The sequence below is a fragment of the Limanda limanda genome, chromosome 20 (genome assembly GCF_963576545.1).
Source record: "Limanda limanda chromosome 20, fLimLim1.1, whole genome shotgun sequence".
Classification (NCBI taxonomy): Eukaryota; Metazoa; Chordata; class Actinopteri; order Pleuronectiformes; family Pleuronectidae; genus Limanda; species Limanda limanda.
This window is the reverse complement of record NC_083655.1, coordinates 9956507-9979391: the sequence shown is the minus strand read 5'-3', so window position 1 is coordinate 9979391 and position 22885 is coordinate 9956507. Positions and strand designations below refer to the sequence as shown.

At 44.2% G+C, this 22885-nt stretch overlaps 1 protein-coding gene across 3 annotated transcripts; it reads right to left on the bottom strand.

Annotated features, from left to right (window-relative positions):
- Positions 1 to 690: 690 nt before the first annotated feature.
- pde7a (phosphodiesterase 7A) lies at positions 691 to 20238 on the bottom strand. 3 transcript variants are annotated; one of them, XM_061093835.1, is made up of 13 exons: positions 19511 to 20238; positions 19240 to 19391; positions 9577 to 9637; positions 5910 to 5999; positions 5095 to 5258; positions 4938 to 5001; positions 4092 to 4288; positions 3642 to 3773; positions 3467 to 3558; positions 3154 to 3298; positions 2961 to 3057; positions 2740 to 2820; positions 691 to 2654 (listed from the first exon to the last, which is right to left on the bottom strand). In XM_061093835.1, exons 2-13 carry the CDS (start codon positions 19375 to 19377, stop codon positions 2383 to 2385), a joined length of 1533 nt encoding a protein of 510 aa, XP_060949818.1. In that variant the 5' UTR covers positions 19378 to 19391; positions 19511 to 20238; the 3' UTR covers positions 691 to 2382. The 3 variants fall into 3 exon arrangements, with proteins under 3 accessions (XP_060949818.1, XP_060949817.1, XP_060949819.1); XM_061093834.1 differs by having other exon boundaries at positions 19240 to 20238; XM_061093836.1 differs by having other exon boundaries at positions 5910 to 5996; positions 19240 to 20238.
- Positions 20239 to 22885: the final 2647 nt, after the last annotated feature.

Genomic DNA, 22885 nt, shown 5'->3' with positions numbered 1-22885 from the left:
ACCTGGACTCTTTCCCAAATCTTTGCATCACCTTGGACAATGACCTCACTTTAACTTAACATGTCAATATAGTCCAGCTTGTTATTCATGTCTTCATCCGTCTGAGCCAATAGTCTCCATTAATTACAGCTTCTCCAAAACACAGCAGCCAGACTCCACCAAGTCCGCTAAAGAGAGCAAACTCCGGTTGTTGTGGCCTGGAGTCCTCAGCAAAGACCCAGCTCACCATTCAACAGTCCGGGCCGAGGACCTGAGGTGACAGAACCTTCTGTTTTAGTTCCTACTCTTTGGAACAAATCTCCCATAGAAGACCCATCTGTCTAACTCCTGACGCTCTTTTAAGTCGCTCTTAAAGACACATTTTTATAAGTGTCCTTTATCCCGGTTCTGATCTGACCACTTTCATCTTTTTTTTTTTAAATGTTTTATTAAAAGTTTTAATCTAAATTTGCATTTGTAATATTAGTTTTGAGTCTGTTCTCCAATGATGTGTGATCTTCAAATTGCTTTTGTTTACTTAACTTTTTTTTTATTTGACTTGTAAAGTGTGCTACGAAGTTAGTCACCTGGCTTTATATTTGTGCAGTTAGTCTCAGTCAACAGTAGCACTGAACAAAATTATAATAACTGAACATATAACGTAACTAAGTGGTTTGTTAACATGAGCACCAACTGTGTGAAAGTCAAACATTTGTCAACAACAGGTTTTATTATTCAAATTGTAACTGCAACAGGCATGTATCAAAAATGTCAATACACCAAAGCTCTTACAAAATCTGGCTCGACACCGAAGTCTTCCCAAAAATGGCTGTCGCAACAAATTGTAAACAGTTTTATCAACAGTCTTACAGCACTTACAGCAAAATACAAATCAGCTAAAGTAAGAAAAGCACCTGTTATCTTTCAAAATGTTCAAACACAAACACAATTTGTGCCACTATACAGAATTGAAGGAGACAAACCAAACACAAAGAAATGGAATGTTCAAAGTCACTCGACCATTTTGTTTCCGTACAAAAAGAAGAAGAAGAAGAAGAAGAACGTAAAGGACAGCTGGAGTTGTTCCTCACAACAAAAGGCCAAGGGATTGGACAGTGCATTCAAAGACAAGCACACCATGCACTTGATGGGAACAGGAGTTGGTTTGGTCACTTAGCATAGTTTGTGCATAGTTATAAGGCATCAATTGAGCAGTCCTTAAGGTTGCATGTGGCTGTGAGAGACATTCTGTGGAGAGGAAGAGTCTCCTTCAGTAGATCCTAGCCAAAAAAACAACACACAAACAAAACAAAAACAAAATAAACCCTTGCATCTCCCGCAGTCGCCTCCTCCTCCCCTTCCTCCTCCACCTCTCCCTCTTAATAATAAGAGACTAGCAAAACCCCTGAGCGAGTCAAGTTGCGTTGAGCAGGTGAGATACATGTGCAGAAAGTTTGAGATCTCCAGTCTGGGAGTTCAACCAGCACTGGAAGATAACAAAAAAAACAGGGCGAAATTCTTTAATACCTTCCAAGACGTCTGTGAGATGTCACGGAGACGAAGCTGCACATCCATCGCCATCTTTACTCCGGAGTGCAGGAACACATTTGAGCAGAGGTGGAGTTACTTATGGCATCGAGTGTGCGTTGGAGTGAGATTCTGCTCATGGCTTCAACAGTGGGATGACAGTTCAAACGAGTGGTTCTTCACATCTGTGTTTCCGAAGGCAAACCGTCGAGCCAACGTGATTCACTTCAGTTCGAGGGAAAAGAAACGATGAATAAGGACTAATGCGTAAACAGTCTTCATAGAGGCAGCAAAAGGACCGGGCTTGTCACATTTTTTTTTTTTCTCGTTTTTTACATGAGGAAGAATCTTCAACACAAATGCAAAACGGCATTATTCCAAAGTCTGAGGAGGGTCTCGTGTCTGAATACTGGAGTTGCCTCCGTCAGTTCAGTTCAGAACATTCTTCAAATCTTTCTTTTCAAATGGCACTTCAAAATACCAGGAAAAAGTCGTCTTCGGTTCGTATACCGCTTTCCCCTTTAAGGTTCACCGACACAACAAGTGGTGTGTTCAGTTAGTAATGCCAAAACTACAGTGGACAAATAAATAAAACAAAGCAAAAAACTGAAAATACAGCAGTAGCCAAATGAGGTATCTATGTATTGCTCTATGCCAAAACAAAAAGAGGAGTTAAAAATTAAATAAATTAAATAAAATCAGTGGTTTATCAAGATGGGAGGCAAAAGCAACAAAACATAAACATAAGATGGATCAGGTGGGGCAGCGATGGGTCTGTGGGCCGTTGGATGCACCACTCGGCTCCCAGTGTCTGGTGAGGCCGTGAGACCAGGGTCAGGGGTCAGGAGGCTGAGGTGAAAGGGCACACAAGGAGTGTCAGGATTTTCTGTTTCCCTGAGGTAATTCTTTGGAGCTGGTTCCTCCTGCGGTCGCAGCGGCGCTGGCGCCTCGTCGGGCCGCAGCGTCTTCTGCACTGGTGCTGGCTTTGCTGGGTTCCGCCTCCTCTGAGACGGAGCTTTGTTCCTGCTGCAGGCCGCTCCAGCTGGCCTTGTTCAGCCCCATGTGGCCCAGCATGGTCTGAGACAGACGTGTGTCGGAGAAACGAGCCCACTCTGCAAACAGTGGCTCCGCCACATACGTCATGAAGCCTGAGGAGGGAGGAGGAGAGGCAGCACATGCAGATTAATGTTAAACATCAGACACAGCAAACAAATGTAACGGATGGTTACTTACCTATTTGAATGTTTCCAACTGTGTTTATCTCTCTGTCGCAAAGTGGGCTGACAAGAAGTTTGTGCTTCTTCTCAACGTCTCCTACAAGAGCGCAAAGACCAGTAAGTCATTTAATAACATTTTAATACAACATTTATGTAGTTTTATTAGAGAATAAACCCAAAAAGAATGAAGAACTAAAGTAATAATAATAGTTCAATATGCAAATAAGTGAAGTGAACCTTGTTGGAAGAACTCCTGCGTCACTTTCTCACTCCACTGCTTGCTCAGCGCCCAGGGTCTGCAGGGGTTACAGATGTCTGCGCACTTCAGACCCATCTGCACGAGGTGCCAAAAAAGAAACAGAGTAAGAACCTGAGGATTTTGCCTGGATGCAGAAGTAACTGGCCTGAAAAGCAGAGGAGGTAAACGGACCTGCAGGAGGAAGTGTCGGTGGCCGGCTTTGCTTAAGCACAGGTTGTCCTGGTCCAGGTGCAAGCGGAACCTGGACAAGTACTCATTCTGTCTGCTGATGTCTGTGGCCAGGATTAAGGAGCCCAAGTCCCTCTCCAGGCTCAGGCTGTGGGAGCAGACAGAACATTTATTTCACACAACTGTTTTCAGCACAGAACGTGGTACATGTTGGTATTTTTATCTACACAGCTCAGCAGAAAAGTGAAGTAACTAGTTCTGAACTAACAAGTATAACCTTCTGGTGCGTAGGCATTTTGTTCAGAGTCAAACTGACCTGTCCTCAGGAGGCAGGTGGGAGAACAGCCCAGTTTCTCTGAGGAGACTCACTGCCGACTTCCAGTGGTGGCTTTCCAGAACCGAGGTATTCTGGGAGTTCAAAGGGAGGAATTGTAAACACACACACACATTCAGTTCTGTCAAGCTGAACCTCGATTGTCATGAGGTCTTACCCTATAGAGTGAAGCTAGATAGTGGTCTGTCTTGATGAGGAAAGGCTGATTGACCCCAGGATGGTCCAGGTCATGAGTGGCAGCTGCTAACAGTCCCAGCAGGATGTCGTAGGAGGTCAGAGACTTTGCAAGCTGCACACACAAGACAGCAAGACATTAGATTTCACTCATACACTAAAACCGTGTAAAAACATTCATCAGATGGACTCCTGGCTGTGTAGGTAAGCCGCAGGTGAGTCATCTCCTGGTTGTACTAGAGGCATTAGCTTAGATAAAGAAGGAACTAAAGTAAATTTGCTTTAAATTTAGAATATTCAACTAGCCTGAGAGATAACTAAACAAGCCCAACTAGAACCCGATGTTCTCCGCGACCACAAGCATGTGCAATATAAAACAAATGAAGAAGAAAGCCCGGGTCCGGTATCCACACTCTAGTCTGCCCCATCTCACCTTGGGCTCCTGCATGTAGCAGTACATGGCCTGCGTGACGTCTGCAGCGTGCACAGCGTTGTGGTAGGGGTTGTCGCTGTGGTAGTCCTCCTGGACCATGACCAGGAACCTCCAGAGTTTGACCATGTCCAGCTGGAAGAGCTCCACCAGGCCATACTGGTTCAGCAGGTGGGAGGTCAGGGTGATCAGGCCGTTTCCTGAACAAGAGGACGGATCTGATCAGCACAATCTAAACTGTATTATACCCATTACATTACAGGAGGTATGTTTTTTGGGGGGCATTCTTTTTTTAACTTCTAATCCATTAACTTTCCCTCAAGGTTAAGTTTTTTTATATTTTTTCCTTTTAAGGCAGTAAGCAGCGTCTTCCTCGTCTCAGTCTTTGAGGTTCAACAAGTCGAGACAGGTACATGGAAGAACATGTGCTGTGACTGGAGAACATTCTGATCTAGTGAGGCTGCTGTCAGAGCAGGAATATATATGTCATCTTTAAGATTCACCCTATACGAACCTATGTTTGTGCTTCAAAGTGAAGAAAGTGTAGGAAGAAGCTGTAAAATCTTCTGTTGGATGTTGTGGAAATGTTGCAGCTGCGCTAAAAAAAGATTTCACAAGTCTGGTGTCCGCACACAAAACTGCATTCGAGGTGTTTTCTGTTTTTACAATGTAGTCATTCAATAAAAGTGTTAATTTTCACACAGTACATTCTCCGTGTTGGTCATCCAACAGATGGCACCATTGTTAACACTTTGAATCTTAAGCCGAGTTGCAGGAATCTCCCGTCATAGATGCATCACTTCCGTTATCATGACTTTTAAAACAACGTCCGAACAATATTTCACTCACCGTTAGTCAACTTGTCGAAGAGGAAAATGTCAAAATTCCAGGTCCCGACTTTTCCCAGCATGCACTAGAAAGAGAGGGAAATGAGACACTTGATAAGTGAGGAGGTCAATACAAAGCAATTCATTATGGCGTCTTTAAATAAATGTGGGTGTCGTACTCTGGCCTGTCCGGTGTAGTCTTCATCGAGGAGGTGGAGGGGGATCTGCTGGGGGATTCCTCTCAGCAGGCGGGATGAGTGCAGGTACCTCTGGAAGCTGAGCAGTCTGTGGACCCTCCTCTCAGGAGCAGAGTCGGACGACGTGGAGCCAGATTCCAATGGTGCTGCACACACACACACAAATAAAATTACACAAAAGATGGAACGCGCGAGAACGGCAACAAACTCATGTTCATTTCAAAAGCTCATTAGGCTCGGGGTATCATTTGAGTCGCACAAACTCGGTGGGGATCTGACACCGACACAGCGATATACAAACAGTCACTGCTGACACAGCCGCCCACTCATAAGCCTTTCGTCTGGTATCACACAGGGGACATGCTTTGTCAGTGGTCTCACACACAAACACACGACACAGGCACACACGCACACACAGAGACACACAAAAGCACTGCGTCTGTGTAAACCGTGACCGGAAAAACGTCAGCGTGGGGTAGGATTAGTTTTTGGTGAAATTCTCTCTCACACACACACGCTACTTATTTGTTAGCGTTTGATGTTTTATAAAAATGTTTGAGCAAGTGCAAAGGCGGCTATTTTATCACACCGCTATTTAAAGAGCTTTGATAAAAAGCCTCTAACTAGATTTACACTAAGACACACCTTGGTCTTTATCATTATACGAAACAATGAGCACAAACTTCCGCCAATCTTGCTGGAAAGGAACAAAGTGTGTCGAGATACGGTTTGATAACTCGCTGTAGGGTCAATGGAACTGGCTCATGATACACTCACAGACACGGATTCATACTCACTGTGAAGAGTTCGGAAGTCGATGCACACGTATGGATGGGAGCCTCTTCGTTCCGGTTCAAACCCAACCTGACTTCTCACTCTCACATCTCCTGGAAGAAATCAACACTTATTTTCTCAAGATTTATGCTGCTTGGAAAGTGTGCCTGAATGTGCTTGGCTTAGTGGTATTCATAACCTCCATTCGTTGGATAATGATAAGAACTACCTAAATTACAAATAAATGTTTTCAAAGTGTGCTTCGACTTTTTAGTTTTGCCCATGTGTCACATGGACGAGTCGGGGTTTATGAACTATACTGCAGCCAGCCACCAGGGGGCGAACAAGACGCTTTGGCTTCACTTTTGAGGAGACATCAAATTGTCCATCTTCACATACAGTCAATGGTCAAATCCTCCATTGGCGGAAATAACCTCAAACAGGCAGTTTTTACAGCTGCAGATCATATGGAAGTCTCTTTGGAGGTCACACCACAGCATCTCTACTGTAAAAGATTTGCACTCTGACAGAGAGAAATTCAAAGAGGCAGATTTTATTATTGTCGTTGTCCTGCTGCGTCACCCACCAACTACTAACGTTCAGCTGGTGCACAGCCACCTAGTTATTATACCTTGGTAAATGTAGGAATTCATTTCACCCCCCCAATGATGGAAGCAGCTTCAAATTACACTGCTCACTCCACCGTACTGCTGTGACCTTTTTACCCCACACACGGTACTTTGTGTTCCTCCCAAACAACTCCAGCCATGTTTCATCAGTTCAAAAAACACTCTCGTGGTGTTATTGAGTGTCAAGTTTCCTCTCTGGCAAATTTTAGGCCTTGTTAATGTTTGTTTTGGAGAGCAGTAGCTTCTTCCATGGAGTCCTGCCATAGACACCATGCTCAACATGTACTACGGATATAGTAGAGTCATGAGAACAGATTCCTGTGATTCCTTCAAGCCAGTAGCTGTTACACTGGGGTTGCTTTTAACCTCAATGATCATTCTGTGTTGTGCCTTTGGAGTATCTTTAGCTCAGAGTAGCCACAGAACTAAATGATCTCTATTCACAGAGTTTATCAAACTGTGGACACAAATATCTTAGCAGCTTTACAGAAATCAATCCTATTTTGATCTGAAGTGTCCTTCGAGGCACAGTTCGCATCAGCAGATTTGTCAGAAGTTTGAGTGAGTCAGGTTTCATTGACTGGAATCCACCCTAACGTTAACCCTAACTCCGTTCATTAATAAACTTTTGTTGACGTCATTTCCCTCAGGGTTAATATAGTTTACCAACCTACACTGTGGACATTTGAACGATGTATTAACTATGGACCAGCACATATGTGTGTTATTAATTCAAATAGATTGTGCTTGTTCATGAGAAAAACTTAAATGAGGGCAAATTTATACAGAAATGGAGATAGTTGCAAAGGGCTCCCTTGCTTTTTCTTGCCACGCTATTTTACATCACAGTTTCTTTCATTGAGCCATCTAAAAAAGGAACTCAATGATATGATATTTTCACTTTTTTTGCTGATGTTATCCCTGTTTTCTTAACTGCATTTTGTAGCTTTTGTATTTGTTATTTATCTGCCTGTGTGATATTTAGTGCTTAATGCTTTCTGTGATAAAAATTGTGGTTAAACCCATCATTTAGGTGTTCAAGCAAACTAATACAAGCAAAAGATGTGATTTTGTGAATACTGTTTGACCCAGGTCTGGCCTACACTATCCATGTGCAGGCAGAGTCATACATAGATGCGCACTCACATGTCCCAGAAGAGAAAATTCAATGGACAGTTGATTAAACAGCTGAGCCGGCAATGTCATGTCAGGACAGTCTGCTCTGCTATTAGTACTCAGAACCACTCAGCGTGACGTGCAGTCCATCTATGACTGTGTTTATTAGTCAGGCAGAGGAACAGGGATAGGCCAGACTGGTGGACTGGACAGTGAGAGCATAGTCAGACAATGGTGCTCTGACGCTGATGCAATAAAATGCCAGTACGTCATTCATGGCAACACTAGCAAGACACTATATGGCTGTAAACTGATCCAGGTTCTAAAAAGTGCTATGGTATGTTTTCAAACGGGCACTTTTGATTTTGTCATGTGTGCATCAGAATTCAATTCAAAGCAGTCACATAGGTGTGTTCCCCCAACCAGCATGTAATTTACTTGCAAACAGCTATTTGAATACTACACAACCTCCTATCATAAACTTATAATTAAAATTTAAGTGTGATGACGCTCAACAATATTTTTAAAGCTGTTTGTAAAGTTGTTAGAATGAATGTGGAGAGTGAATCCATATCAGTGGCAACTCACGTGCAAAATCAAAACAAAAATAATTCACTTCTAGGGCAGTGTGTGTGTGTGTGTCCTCATACATCTGTCACATCTACAGATGCATGTGCCCGGTCTCAGCATGTTTGTGTGCACTCGTGTGATTAGTGTGTTTTAAGAGTCCCAGGGTCCATGTTTCCCCTGCGGTGCATTAGTGCTGGTGCTCTTGGGTGGATGTAGGTCATGTCATTATAACTGATGTGGTGAAAGCTCAGAGTCTCGCTATTTGCAAGCACATCAGCATTTACTTGGCGGACTGAACCCCGGCCCGCGCAAACACCGGTCTGCATTACTGTGCCTCTCCTCACACTCAATTTAATATAAAATCTACAGAGACAGATGCTTTATGCTGGTGACGTATGGGACTGCCATTATACTTAGCCAAGTAAAATGATTAAAAAGCTAAAGCTCCTTCAGTCAGCTCAATAAATTGCTGTTACTGCAACTAGACACATGTGACAGCAGTCAAGGGCATTTTTCGAGCTGGAGAGGTATAGAAATATTATGTGACGGCTTCAGTAAACAGGATTTCAACCAAGGTATGAGTAAGCCCTAAACTGCTCCTGCCGTTTAATGGTCCCTGCCCACTCACTACGCTTCACAGCAGCAATCTGATAACTATGAACGACAGGACACTGACAGGAAAACACTGAGCTATTCTACCTTCCTTCTGTGATGCTGCTCATTCCCAGTCAACAGCATCAGATCTATTAATTAGGGTGGTAAAAGTTGCATGTGAAGGCACATCTGTGTGTGGTGGACTGATGTCAGGGGTGCAGCCAGGCTCTAATCGCACCATTATCCGCAATAACCTTATTGATTAGGAAGCCGTGGCAGATCTGGCTGCTTCCTGCATGCATCTGGCTCCATCTGCCTCGCAGAGCTATGAGCCCTCCATCCTCCCATCCAATTTCTAAACAGCTTATCCTGTTTGGGGTTGCTCTGGGTAGCACTGGGCAAATGGATGTGCACACACACACACACATACTTGTACATAAACACATGTCTGTTTAGGGGTCAAATGAAATCCTGCTCTTGTTACAAATCTGGTCAAACTTCAAAAGAAACTCCAACAATAAAGACACACACACAAGCTAAGCCTATTGTGATTGAGAGATTACCAAAAGGCCAGGGATTGAGCGGACTCTGGATGTGCGCTCGAGTGTATCCCCCTCTTTGTAATCTCAACATCCCCCTCTGCATTTCTGGTTCATCTCACTACTTTGTGAGCCATTGTGTATTAGAAATGGACATAGTCATGGAGGAGATAGACCTACTTATATCTGGAAAAAGTGTGTAAGTGTGTGTCTGTGTGCAGAAAGATTGGCAAAAGACTTACCTAGCATACGGATGTACAGCGCTGTCTGGTCAGAGCTGTCATAGGAGATGGCTCCTCGTCTCTGAACAAAAACAAAAGGAACATCATTAAAAACTTTCCGGTGTTTGTTTACACCGCTATAATGTTGCACTTATGTTGGCACATCAGCATAATATTTACAACTTCATAACCCCCAAGCAAACACACACATCTCAAAAACACAAGCGATTCTTAATGCAAACACAGAGCTTGAATAGTGGAGGGTAGTGAAATGTAGTGCTGCCACTATCATCTGCTGTTTGTGACTGTGTGTGTGTTCATACACTGCTGCACTGATAAAGATGTTCCAGCTCCATATCATCAGTCTGAAACGGCACCTACAATGCCGTATCAGTCATGTGAGGAACACATGCAGACACATGGACAAGCACAGCTTTTCCCATAAATAGAAATTACAATGATATTTGTTTTTCTCTTCCTTTAAAGAAACTCTGCTTCAATTTGCTGTAGAAGCTTTGAAAGATTACAAGTTTGTGAAGAATGTTAATTATTATTCAGATGAATTTGAATGCCCATTGCCCGGTATAACTTGCTGTTTCTTAACTGAGATCGCTTCAAGGACAGATCAAAATGTTCATGATTCCCTTCTGGCATGAATCTGATCTTTTTGATCAGGGGGCTTCGGTTCATCTCAGAGGAATAATAAGTTGCCAAAATGTGGATAACAATTTCCAGTTTCGGGGGGCAGGTCCAGTGCAAGAGCTTAAACCAGTTTGATTTTACAGGAACCAGCTGAAGTGACATTTCTTCATGATGACAAATTTTGACAAAGTAACCTACGTCAGCAACCGGTGTTGACGCAATCAATGTACTAGATCAAACTCGTCTTGAATTTGTAATGACAGCTTATTATGTTTGTTAAACAATGGACTAATAGAGCCATTAGTGTCAGATGAGCCGTGCGATTTACTGTCAAGCTGAGGTTATCAACATGCCAATCACATATTTGTAAATTAAGGGGAAAGATGCACGTGGCACATATTGTGACTGTTTACTGGAAAGTTCATGAGTTTTTTGGGGTGACGACGAGAAGAGATATGGGAGACTTGGTCTCAAATCAAACTTAAAACTACGCCAATAAGATAATGTTTCCGATATGAAGCAAACAAAGTTGAATGGTTATTGCAAGAAATATAAACTTGTTTTCCTGCTGATCACGGTGCCTCTTCCTTTTCTGCTTCATCCTCTTATATCATTTTTATTGGCAGTAGACTGGAGTTGCTACACATTCTATCTCTCAGTCGAATTTTGTTCCGGTTCAGTCATTTGCGACGCTCAAAGGTCAAATTCACTAAACTGCTCGAGTGTGGTTTTTAACCTCGATATCAAACCGGATCGAACATTTGTAAGCTGGCCCAACCCTACAGCAAGTAAAGTTGTTGAGTTGTCTCCTTTGTCTTCAATTGTCTGCACCACATAGAGCCAACAATGTCCCTCACCAGGAGGCAGCTGCAGCAGCAGAGTCAATTGTAGCAAGTACAACTGTGGTTACTGCATATTTGCTATGTCAACAGACAGCTGCTCAGGGTTACACTGAGGTGTTGGCTCACCTCTCTATGCACTCCACACATCCTGAACCCCCTCCAGGCTGACTCTCTTCTCTCCCTTCTGGGGTTACCCTCCTCTAGGGTTATCCATTCCAGTGTTTCCCACAGAATTAAGAGTCTGTGGTGGTGAGCACAATCCAGGCACACGCATGCAGCAGGCTCTCAGGCACACCCTGAATAACAAGTCCACAGAGGGCTGGTTATTAGGCTGAGTTCTACCTGCTTGTCAAGGATGGTTAAAGGCTTTATGGACTTTCTTCAGGCCCACTAATTCTGTGAGATTTCTCCTGGTATTCCCAACAGCCAGTCCGACTATGACAGACAGGCCAACAGTCAAAGTGTTTGGTGAGGTGTAAGAACTGTTGAATACAATGTAGTTCATTGTTATAAAGTTATGATGGGACAAATCCTACAGAAGTATTGGGAAACACCCTATTCTACAGGGAGCTTGCATGCCTGGCTGGTTGTCGGATGGACTCGCTGTCTATTTGTTTAAAAGCATTGGACTAGCGACTGGTCGAATGGTAGAGTTAGGTTTAATGACAGCGATTGGTCCAATGATTGCCAACTTGTGATTTTCTGACAGAATAACAAAGGGAATAACTGGACAGATCGTAATAGGCCTGCTAGCTGCACTACACCAAATAACCTGCAGGGGTCCCCTAACCACTGTCCAAAGAAAGACAAAATGTTTAAAGTTATGCCTGTGTATCTTTAAAGCTAAAAAACTAACTGGAGCCCAGTACAGCTCTGTATGTCGACATTCTGGGAATATTCAATAACAACAGTTACCGCGTCACACCACAAACACAAACATATACAAACACAAGTGTACAAGCTTGAATATTTCATATCCTTAGAGTCCAGACACAAACACACACACTGTCTGTCCTCTAAGCTCATGACAGCTGCCAATCTAAAGATAATATTTTTCCAGCTAGCAAACAGCTTGACTCAGGCTTGGTAATCTGCAAAGCTGTATTTTACTGTCAACAAGCCTCTGTGTTTACACACAGCACCAGGTTAGTGTGAGCAGTATAGATTGTGTGTGCCTGAGCTGTGTGTATCTAAGTGTTTGTGTGTGTGTGTGTGTGTGTGTGTGTGTGTGTGTGTGTGTGTGAGTGAGTGTGAGTGTGTGTGTGTGTGTGTGTGTAAGGTTGATATCAGCTGCCTGGGAACTGTATATTGCTGGCTTCAGGGCTGGGAATCGAAGTGTGTCCTGCCTTGCAAATACTGGCCAAAACAAACCTTTTGGCCAGAGATTGCAGCAAACACATCAACACACACACACACACACACAAACTCTCACACTCTTATTGGGGCAGCCACCAGTTGGAACTTAAGTGGATACTGACATGTGCTCCCTCGTGAGCTGTGAGAAGGAGGCGGCAAGAGAAAAAAAACTGTGTCAATGTCACATTCCCAGTGTGACTGGAGGAGAAAGTCACATTTTACCCTTGAAAAGGCCAGCCCACATCACACACACCCCTGCTACGCCTTGCAGTGCCAACATACACAAAACCATGTGCCCGCTGTCCTGTCAGGGACCAACATTAACTTCAGTATCTCTCTGTAAGCCGTGTGTTATCGGCATTTATGCTTCACAGCTGAGGGGCGACGGGAAATAAGGGAGACAGAGATGCAGGTTGTCAAAGACAGGACTTGAACTTTATATCACAGATGCACAATAAATCAATGTAAGTTTATTAATTGTTGGTCCCTAGTGACACATGTAAAGCATCCTTGAGTCTCTTGAAATGTGCATTTTAGTAATTATTATTATTTATAACTTGAATCACTATGATTTGCTGTAATTCTTTGAATAAGCTTATCAGGAATCACATGAAACATAAGGAATGTAGTGGTTTAGCTTGTGGTTGCGCTACGTGCCTGATCTTCAAGTTTTGTGTTTTAGATTTAGACTACTATCAGCATCATATAGAAGTTTTAAATTTCCAATACAGTTTGGGATAATACAATTAGGATTAGTACATCCTCAGAAGACTGGTTTAGAAACTTGTTGTTAGGCTGATAAGAAATAAAACTTGTACATGCTAAGTTGATTGAGAGGTGATGACTTGGTTACTGCAAACATCAATTGTTGTGCATCTACAATAGATGTGGGTATTTTTTTAAGACATTTTAGTTTTTGAGAGAGGCTTACATTTCTCAGAGTAACTGAACTGGTCATACAAAGATGTGCAGATTAAAAGCACAGCAGAGGTGAATCTCATTCCTCCAAAGAGCAACATGGTGGTAGAATGCCCATATCACAGGTAGTGATCATAGTGGCTAACGGGTGTGTCTCAACAAAGGTATCCAAATCTGCAGTTAAATCATGAGCAGATTCAAAACAAACACAGATACAACATCTGAGACTTCATCTGTGGGTTTCTTTAGGGATACATGATGTGGACTTAAACCTTAAACACCATCGTTGCCATTATGAGAGCGAAACAGTGTCCTAACTCTAGGATGTTGGATGAAACTTATCTAAACAAGTCAAATTTTCGGAAGAATGAGTCTCAAATTACCCACCAGGGCATACTTTATATTAACAAGAACTGAAATTGAGAGCGTAAACTTTTGTAGGGAAATATTTTACATTTCAATAGAGAAACTGTTGTCATTTTCGACTGACATTGCTATAGTCTTAGTTGTTGGTGTCAGCGTCATGTGGACAATATAGAAATGTAGCTTTAGGGACTAACCCTTACTGGTTGCCATTGCAATTGACCCACAGCCTCTGGCATCAAACAAGACAGGGCTGGGATTAACAATTCTAACAATCTGTTGGCCTGTGGCGTTTTTTCACTTCAGGCTCATGCAAAAGTGGCGTGTAAAGGGAAACATTTTAACTCACATGGCTATAAAGGAACAAAGTCATCAACTGTCCATCTGTGTCGCATCCTGGACACTGCTAACTTTGTGAGACAACCAGAAAAAAACAAGTCTGAAGTATTATTATTCCAGGTTTATACGCTCAAAGAAAAGTCAGAGGCGTTGCTCGGTAACACGTAGTTAAGTGCGTACAAAAACCTTGGTTTTGCCAATTTGCTTGCCAGCGAGTGTGAAATGAGCCCAGGAAATTGTTCAGGAAATAAAGTGGATTTACAATTATATGAAGCATGAAATTTGATTCGAGCCAACTTGAGTATGTGTAGGTACTGTACATTATACAGGTGGACAATGTCCAAAATAGGTTGCAGACAACATTTCTTTCTGTTCCTTTCAATGAAGCCTTACAATCTCTAAACTTAGCTTGCAGCAGTCTGAAAACAAGTCAAATTCAGTTTTGTTTTACTATAGAGTTTTACTACAGCATAACAACTGTTTTATTGTGATCCCTGCAATTCCTCATAAGCTTGTTTACACACGGCTCTGTTTCTTATCTCAGCTTAGTCCTGCAGCGTTGGGTCACACAACTCAGGTTTCTGAGGTCAGAAGGTCCCGGATGTCTAAACTTCTGAATGTGTGAGAAACCCCTGGGCTTAAACATTTGTCATTTTCAAACTCTATTAAATGGGTGTGAAAAACATCACAAAAGGTTTTGAACTGGGAAATCAAGTGACCTATAGTCCTTCCTGGAATCTGGTGAAATTCAGTAAAGGCGTGTTGAAAATCCGCTTTATGTTCCCATGAATGTTTGCTGAGCGTGTGTCTGCATAGCTTAATCAAAAGGTATTGGCTAAGTTGCAAGAAGTCATTTGAAACAGCTCAGCATTAACGTCATAGCATTGTGATTGAGCTGATATTGTTGTCATTCACCCTTTGAAAGTTTTCAACAGTCCACTGCACAGCACAGCATTCTCACACGTCATCGCTGTGTCATTAAGCCTCAGAATTTGCATTTCGCAGAAGACAAGCCTATTGTGTAGTCAGTAAGTCTGGGCGGGCCAATACATTGAGGAAGCTGGCTGTAGTCCTGACATATCAGAAACAAAGCATTGCACGCACGCACACAACACACACACGCAATTTGTGAGATAACAGAAGCAGGACTCATGGTTTTATAAACTGAAAGCTTCCTTCTGAGTTATAACCTCTTGTAGCAGTGTGCTGTGTGGGACGGCAAATTCCAGTAACTGAGTGCTAGGCCATAAATGTGGACAGGTTTGGAGTGACTATATGTGTGTGTTTGTGCGTGCGTGCTTTGTGCACAAGCCGCTGCATACACAAAAGCCGTGGATGGAGTCTACCTGTTGTAAGAGTGTTTTATGAGAACACTCTCCACTGTGACACACTCCAGCTGCAGTGAGTGTTGGAGAGAGGGCTGCTGGTTTGAAGAGAGGCCTGGGGTGAATTGGCCCGATGTCTTAGTCGGCAAATGACAGGGCAGAGTTGCTGCCAAAGACCAAAGCAGCATGCTGTCGAGCAGTAATATATCTGCAACCTTTTTTTTTCTTTTTTTTTACTGGAAGGTAAAGTGTCATAAAATGATTTAAGCGTTCTTTACACGGAGCGTTTTAAGGGGCCTATAAATGTGCTTTTAGCAGTACTCAATGATACAAGCAGAGTAAATTAGTGGGGGAAGGGGCAGACCTGTTTCATACTGTATTCTCAGAAGCAGTCTACCCTGCACAGGAATTTCATTCATTTCAAACATCATCCCCAGGCTCTAATTGCTTCTCTGGGGCAGCTTAATGCACACCCCCACCCTTGGAAGTCTCAACCTTCTGAGAAGGGCAAACAAAACCCAGGTCCCCGACCAGTGCGCCTGTGGGCAGCTATTTGGGGTTTAAAACTAGTAACGCTGGTAAATAAATCCCGTCTTCCTGTATAGGCTCATCTCATATGTCTATGGGACTATATGATTCATATTCAGCCAGTTAGCCCTTGACACTGTGTTCCTTGGTGTGTTGATATGTGGAGCCACCTTCTCACGGCCGATTGCACTCGACACTGCAGCACAAAAACAGAATGGTCATGTGATAAGAGGGGCCCCTCACCGAGCGAGACAGGCAGGCAGAGAAACAGGCAGTGTGTGTGTGTTTAAACGAAGACAGGATGTAAGGTTTGGCTCCAGTATATTTACTAAATAATACACATCCTCACTCAATAACAAACAGGACCCACTAGCTTTTTGCGGCTCAAGGGTTAAGGTTTTTGAGAAAGGTTGTGAAACTCCAGGCTCAGAGTCTGAATGGCTCTTTCAGCATTCTTACCACATCCTGAAACGACATCAATCCGATTGCACTCCGCCGAAGGGAGCAAAAAAACAACACCTTATCGGTTCAGTTAAAATCAACAAAGTTACTCCCTCAGAAAGAAGCCCTTCAGTGTATTCCTTATCAGGCTCTGCACAGAAATGTTCATAGTGTGGATGAAACAAGCGGCACTATCTCCCATTCGTACGCACGGGCCTATCATCATCTGCTGGGCCTAAAGATCCACAATGAAAAGGAGTCGATACAGGGTCAGGGACCAACGTAAGCTTGAGGGTATCTCTGACTGTGATATGATGGACAGAGATGAGGGCAGATCAGTGTTTCCAGTCTGAGCTTCTTTCCGCCCATTATCGTCGAAAGCCATGTGACTACCCGGACCACATCAATATCGTGCATCCGTTTATTGATTCTTGTATCTCTTGTGTGCCATGTGTGCAGTAATTCCAAGGAAACTTCACATGCAAATACACGTGTCATATATTGTTTGAATTGGCAACCGCGTGACAAGCACAATTAAAATAATCTTCCACCTCACTTTGGGGAATTAATCAACACGCAGCAAACATGCATTGTGATTTCAAAACAATAGAGGCATTGTAATAGACAAATAAGCCCATTTATTTAACAGCGCCACAGTTTTCAACGCCTCCTCAACAGCATATTCACACCCATAAGCATTCCATAACCACTGAGTGACATATTCTTCTGAGAATCGGTCATGTCCTCAACCCTAACCCTTTCGTCCTCTGTTTACAAGAGGAAATGTCTTCATCTGCGAGGAAGGCTGGTGGGGGGTGGGTGTGTGGGTGGTGGAGGAGAAAGAGAAAGAGGGGGGGGGGGGGGGGAGCTTGCGAGGGAGCAGAACAAGATAGCCAGCGAAAGACAAGAGACTGAGACTCGGGCCATCTGTGAGTCTGGCGACGAGCCAAACCACTGCCCACAGAGCCCAGGCACATGCCTAACGGCCTCTTTCTGCAATGGGAGTCCAGCCCTGCTTCCACAAACAACAGGCCTGTGGAACCACACACGAAAACACAGCAGCCACCGAGGACAAACGCACCCTTATGGTCATAAATAGGGCCCGAAACACAATATTTGTAGAAGTGTAATTGCTCTGTAACAAAAGGCTGAGTGACGGTGCCGTCTGCACGCTCGCCCAATCCTGCCAACATTCAGGAGGAACAGAAGAATATGTCAGCGGTTGAATTACTGGACCCCCTTGCTGTCAGGTCCTGATGTTGGTGATGGTAGTGATGGTAACGATTTAATAACATCTCTCCAAAAATGACATGCAAACAATTATTGTTTTGCCTGGAGAACTCACTTCACACTCCGGAGAGCACTGCTGGTCGGAAATGACCCTTGTTCACAACAAAGGAAATGAACAACAAGCACATCTCACACCTGCCAATTGGAAATGAACTCTGACCCACTTGAGAAAAAAACTGGTGAACTTTCCCGAGAGACACAATAGCTTCACACTCGTGTTTGTATGCAGAGGGTGAACAATCGAGCATTATACCATTATGGATTCTCCATTTTGGACCTTGGATGGCAAGGGAACCCCCACTACAGGGCCTGGGATTACTTGGATTAGTCTTCCTAACAAAGACACAGAGTGATGATGGAGTGACCAGATTCTAACTGAATATTTGAAGAGAATGGATGGATGTCCAGCTAAACCTACGGTCAGATAAATCATCTCCCACCAATTTATCCAACAAAAGACCACAGAAGACGAGCAACCTTTAGGTCTGCTGACAAACGGCATCCTATGGAAGTTCATGAATTAGTCTCTGACGAAGCTGCCTGTGATGGTGTGGTGAAGTTCAAAGCGGACACACATGGGTGGTTATGTGGAGCAGGGTTCTGCACAAAGCACTAATGGACAGCCCATTGAAGAGGTTGCTCCCACAGTCAAAGACTGTGACTTAATGCTTGGTTAATGTGTTGGGAAATCCCATTCAGAGCGGTGGGAACCTCGGTTCATGAGCAACCAGCAGGACGTGACCCACGGAGGTGAGAATACATTGTGCGGCAAAACTACTGAAGCGATAAAAAGGATGTTGTTTAAATTTAAAGAGTGTAGCATAGTGGGGAAGGTGCTTGGCTCATGACTTGATGTGCAACTTTTCTCTGAGTGGAGGTTACACATGTGTTAGTTAGTTAAACAAGTGGACTGGACAGTGGCCTAATGGGTTTTTCACCCTCTGAGACACATGCTCAAACACAACAGTGACTCAGTGCTTGGCTAATGCATCATGGGTGCGTTGTGCTCGTGTTCCAGAGTGCATGAGAGTCAGGCAAAAAATGTTACCCCACGCCATGAAGACTGGGTTTTGAGGCCTACCTTTCTTTTTTCTGTCACCGCAAAGCAGAAATACAGAGGCACAATTTCAAGAATTCAAGACTCTGAGAAAGCAGGAAGTTCAAGAGTGACTCAATGATTTATGTTCCTTCTGTCAACATGTCAAGGGACACAAACATTAATATCAGTGTGGCACGTTCCTTCTGACAAACGTAGCAACTCCCAGAAGTAAACTGGTGTACTTGAGGCATCACGCCATCAGTGCTGGCTAAAGTATAAGCAAAGAGGGCCTTTATCTGTGGGGGACATGCACAAATGCAAATTGGTTTTAGGAGATGGGCTGGTTGCTGTGTGTTCTAGGTCTGAGAGATAAGACAATGTACCGTGCATCTGTGCAGGGTGAGTGTTCAGCATGTGTGTGTGTGTTGGGGCCTAGATATCCAACAACCACCTGCAAGATTCCTGTGGATTATTCATGTGTCTGTTAAAGAAATGTGCCGTTTTAAAGGCCTGAATGGTTCCCAGGGCCAAAGCTGCTGTTCCAGTGCAACAACAGATGAGATAAGTTAAAAGATTTTTTTTTTTAAATTAGTCTTTTTACCTGTGACAGCTGTCTTGGATCAGGGGCCCCGAAGAGAGAAGAGCTGGAGCTGAAACTAATGGCTCCCCTCCGGCTGAGTACATGCTGGGGAACCGGCCTGTCTAGAGGCAAAACCGGCAGCTGATAACATACTTCCATTGAACAGTCGGGGGCTGGATCAGGATCAGAAATATCAACACAAAAAAAAAATGATAACAATAACTCAAAATGGTTACAACGCGAAAAAAAAGATGAGTGGTGATTTAGAAAATCTCCCCAAGGCGAAAATAACCTTTTTCTTTAATATAATAGAAAGGATCGCGAAGTGTTTGTGTTCATAGTGAGCGACTCCGAACTTGTTCCAGACCGTCTTCACTGATGCTGCGTCTGGTCTTCCTCCGCCGGCTCACCACTCATTCCACATCCTTTCCTTCTCATTCCACTGAAATCCGGGCCCGCGGACGGGGACACCTTCTCGCCATGTTCTGGGTCTTCGTGCAGGCGCTTCCTCATTCTCACGGCAGCGAGGGGACCTCCGATCCGAGGCGGCCGCGGATCCGCATGTCGCTGCGTCTCTCCCCGGGACCAAAACAAAAAGGCACGACCGCTTCCGAGCAGAATGTCCTCCGCGGGGAGAACCGGAGGGTCCGCGGCGGCCGAGGCAGCAGCAGCAGCAGCTCCCCGGGATGTGAGAGCGGGTCGGCGGCGGCGGGCGAGGAGCCTGGTTCTCCTCCTCTCTGGGTCCCTCTCACTGGAGGAGCAGCACCGACATGTCCGGGCTTCTCCGCCTCCTTTCTTCTCCTGTGAAGCCGCAGTGATGGAGGATCGCTGGGTGTCGGATCACCGCTGCCCGGCGGGTCCGGCTCGGAGAGGGAGAGGGGGATCCCCGGCGATCATGGCCTCGCTGCCCGGCGGCTTTACAGGAGACGTGACGGCACGTAACACGGAAACTGCGGCGTCCCCCCAAAGAAAAACCCCGACAAGTAGCCACGTAAAGAGTGTTTAAAGCCCCACAGCGAGCTTCCTAGGGCCCGGAACATGCGCCTACAGTGCGGGTTGGAGAGCACACACACCACCTGCCAGAGATGGTGCTGTTGGAGCAGAGCGAAACAAACAAAACGCCCTTGTCTCATTCCGACCAATGGCGTGGGAGCCCTCACTGCAAGGGACACGCTGATTGGACAGCGTGGCATAGAGGGTATAATAGGACGTCCGCGATTGGCTGATTCCCTGTACCTGTGTGAGCAGTCGTTTGCAGACGGCGTGGACTTTCTCAAGGGTATTCCTCCACAACGGGGCTTGCCCTGCAGCGGTCCACATCACCGCCTGTGATTGCCTTCCTCTCATGACTCATACTACTCCGGGAGCTTCGCCTCGCCGGGAGTTTGAAATGCAACAGTCGAGGAAATGGAGCTAAAGGTCGCAGCTCTGTGAAGCTCAAGCAATTTGATCCCCAAGACATGTGCAGATGGCTTTGTAAAAGCAGACTCGGGTTTTATTGCCTGCATGTGTGTCTGCACCGACATGCCTCTGAGATACTGGAGTAGTTTATCTTTTCATTATGCTGCAGTGGATCCAATAATTCACAATCATTACGGTACCAGAAAAAAAAAACACATTTGCACTGGAGGTTTCTGTGCCATATCCATGTGCTGCTGGGGGGAACAATAGATGTGCCATGGCAACAGTCAGGCCCAGTGCCAATGGAGGCATAATCCCCCCCCCCCCCTTCCCATTTCCATGGGTCTGAATGTAGTCCCCCACAATCATAGGCTACCCCCCATAAAGAGGTCCTGCATCTTTTCCAGGCAACTAAGGCAACACAGCAAAAACACAAACAACAAGCCAGGCCTTTGACAGAGGCAGGGCTGGAGAGAGGGCTGGAACAGCCAACTCAACCAGAGGGTGTACTGGGATCTGACTCCACTTTTTACTTAAGGTAACGTGTTTGTGTTTTAAAACCACAAAACTGGCTGTTTTCACTTATTAACAGAAACAGTCACTCAGTTGCAATTCTTCTGTTGAAGGCAAAATATAGTATTCGGACTGAAAGCATATCACAACCAGTTCACCAAATACCTTCATAAATTGGCTAAATCGACTGTATTTATATAGCACTTCTGGAGACTTATTGACCTCTCAAAGCTCTGGACAAGATGCATTCGCACACACAAGTCATACAGTAATTATATATGCAGCGCTTTTGTATCACAAACTATTCATACACTGTTAGAACAGGGTGGATTTGGGATTTGGTATCTTGCTCAAGGAATGCAGACAGGAGGTGCCGGGGACGGAACCACCAACCTTCTGGTTTGTGGACAACCCTCTGTACCTCCACAGACGCCCATGTATTTACATGAAAAAGAGGGATACTTAAATTTATGTTTATTATCTTCCTAAATTAGCCTTACCAGTAGATTTCTCAAAAAGCAATATATCTAATCTAAAAACCATTTGAAATGTGTTAGTGTAAATGACTAACATGTCATATCTTGATTATTTTTTTTCAAGGTATTTGCTGCAAACAGAACAGAGGTGGTCTACCACATATGGGTGGTACTGCTCACGCATTCGTAGTTTACAAACCTGTTGTTGCCAGACAACTCTGAAACTGCTTGATCTGGTATATGACTGCGTCAACAGTGCGTCACATGTGTGTGCAAAGGACAGCGCGTTTTCTACACTGGCTCCTTTAAGTGCACACGTGGGAAAAGGATATGGGAGGCATTTCTTTCAATTCATTTCCTCCACAGCCCCATTTTTTGGGCTTAATTACACAAGCATGCAAACTAACACACACCGTGCACAGACACACCTTTGTTGCATGACAGGTGTGTTTGACTACTTTAGCTTCAGCCTCGGGGGCTTCATATGACAACAGAGCTGCATACCTGCTGATTCCCCCTGAGGTCACGAGCACTGGTTCAGCTTGAGGCCCCCAGCGCCCCACTCCCCCTGACTCTAGAGTTTCTGATTGCTCTCTGGAGACAGACTGTAATCCGGCATGCTGTCTCTAATTGATTTACCAGTTACCTTCTAATGACACTGAGCATCACTGGAATTATAAGCTGTTGCTTGATTGCCCACGCAACAGTTTTACAAACATTCTATATGTGCAACTGCAAAAAGTCACATTAACACACACGTGCATTTTACATCCCTGTTTTCTGATGTTTTTATTTGACATAAAAATCAGTTCTCTTGATCGTTTGCTTCTTTTTGAAATAGCAAGGATATCTGGACAAGAGGATGGGTCTATCCTGGACAGGTCGCCATTGTACAACAAACACACAGAGACTCACAAACATCCACGCTCACATTCACACCTTCCATCTAAAGTCTCCAATTAACTTTATTCTCAATCTGCATGTCTTTGTAAGGTGAAAGGACACGTGGACATCATGTAAACTCCACACAGAGACCTAAACCAAGCTGGAATTTGAACCAGGAACTCTCCTGCTGTGAGGCGACAGTGTTACTATAGTTAATTACATTTAATTAATCCTGTTATGAAGTCATTTTGCAACTGATGTTTTGAAAGATTAGGATATTTGAAAAGAAATAAACTTTTTTATACTGCAGTGTACTCTCATATCAGATTTTCAAACACAAAATATGTTGTTGTGTGTATGTAGAGCCATCTTGTGGTGAAAAAGTGTACCTA

Bases quoted from the DNA above. Each gene is read 5' to 3' on its own strand.
- pde7a (XM_061093834.1), bottom strand. From the start codon at position 19,377: ATGGAAGTATGTTATCAGCTGCCGGTTTTGCCTCTAGACAGGCCGGTT. The intron at 6,000-9,576 runs GTAAGTCTTTTG...GATTTCTTCCAG, and splicing joins GCTGTACATCCGTATGCTAG to GAGATGTGAGAGTGAGAAGT. The intron at 3,774-4,091 runs GTGAGATGGGGC...TTGTGTGTGCAG, and splicing joins GCTACATGCAGGAGCCCAAG to CTTGCAAAGTCTCTGACCTC.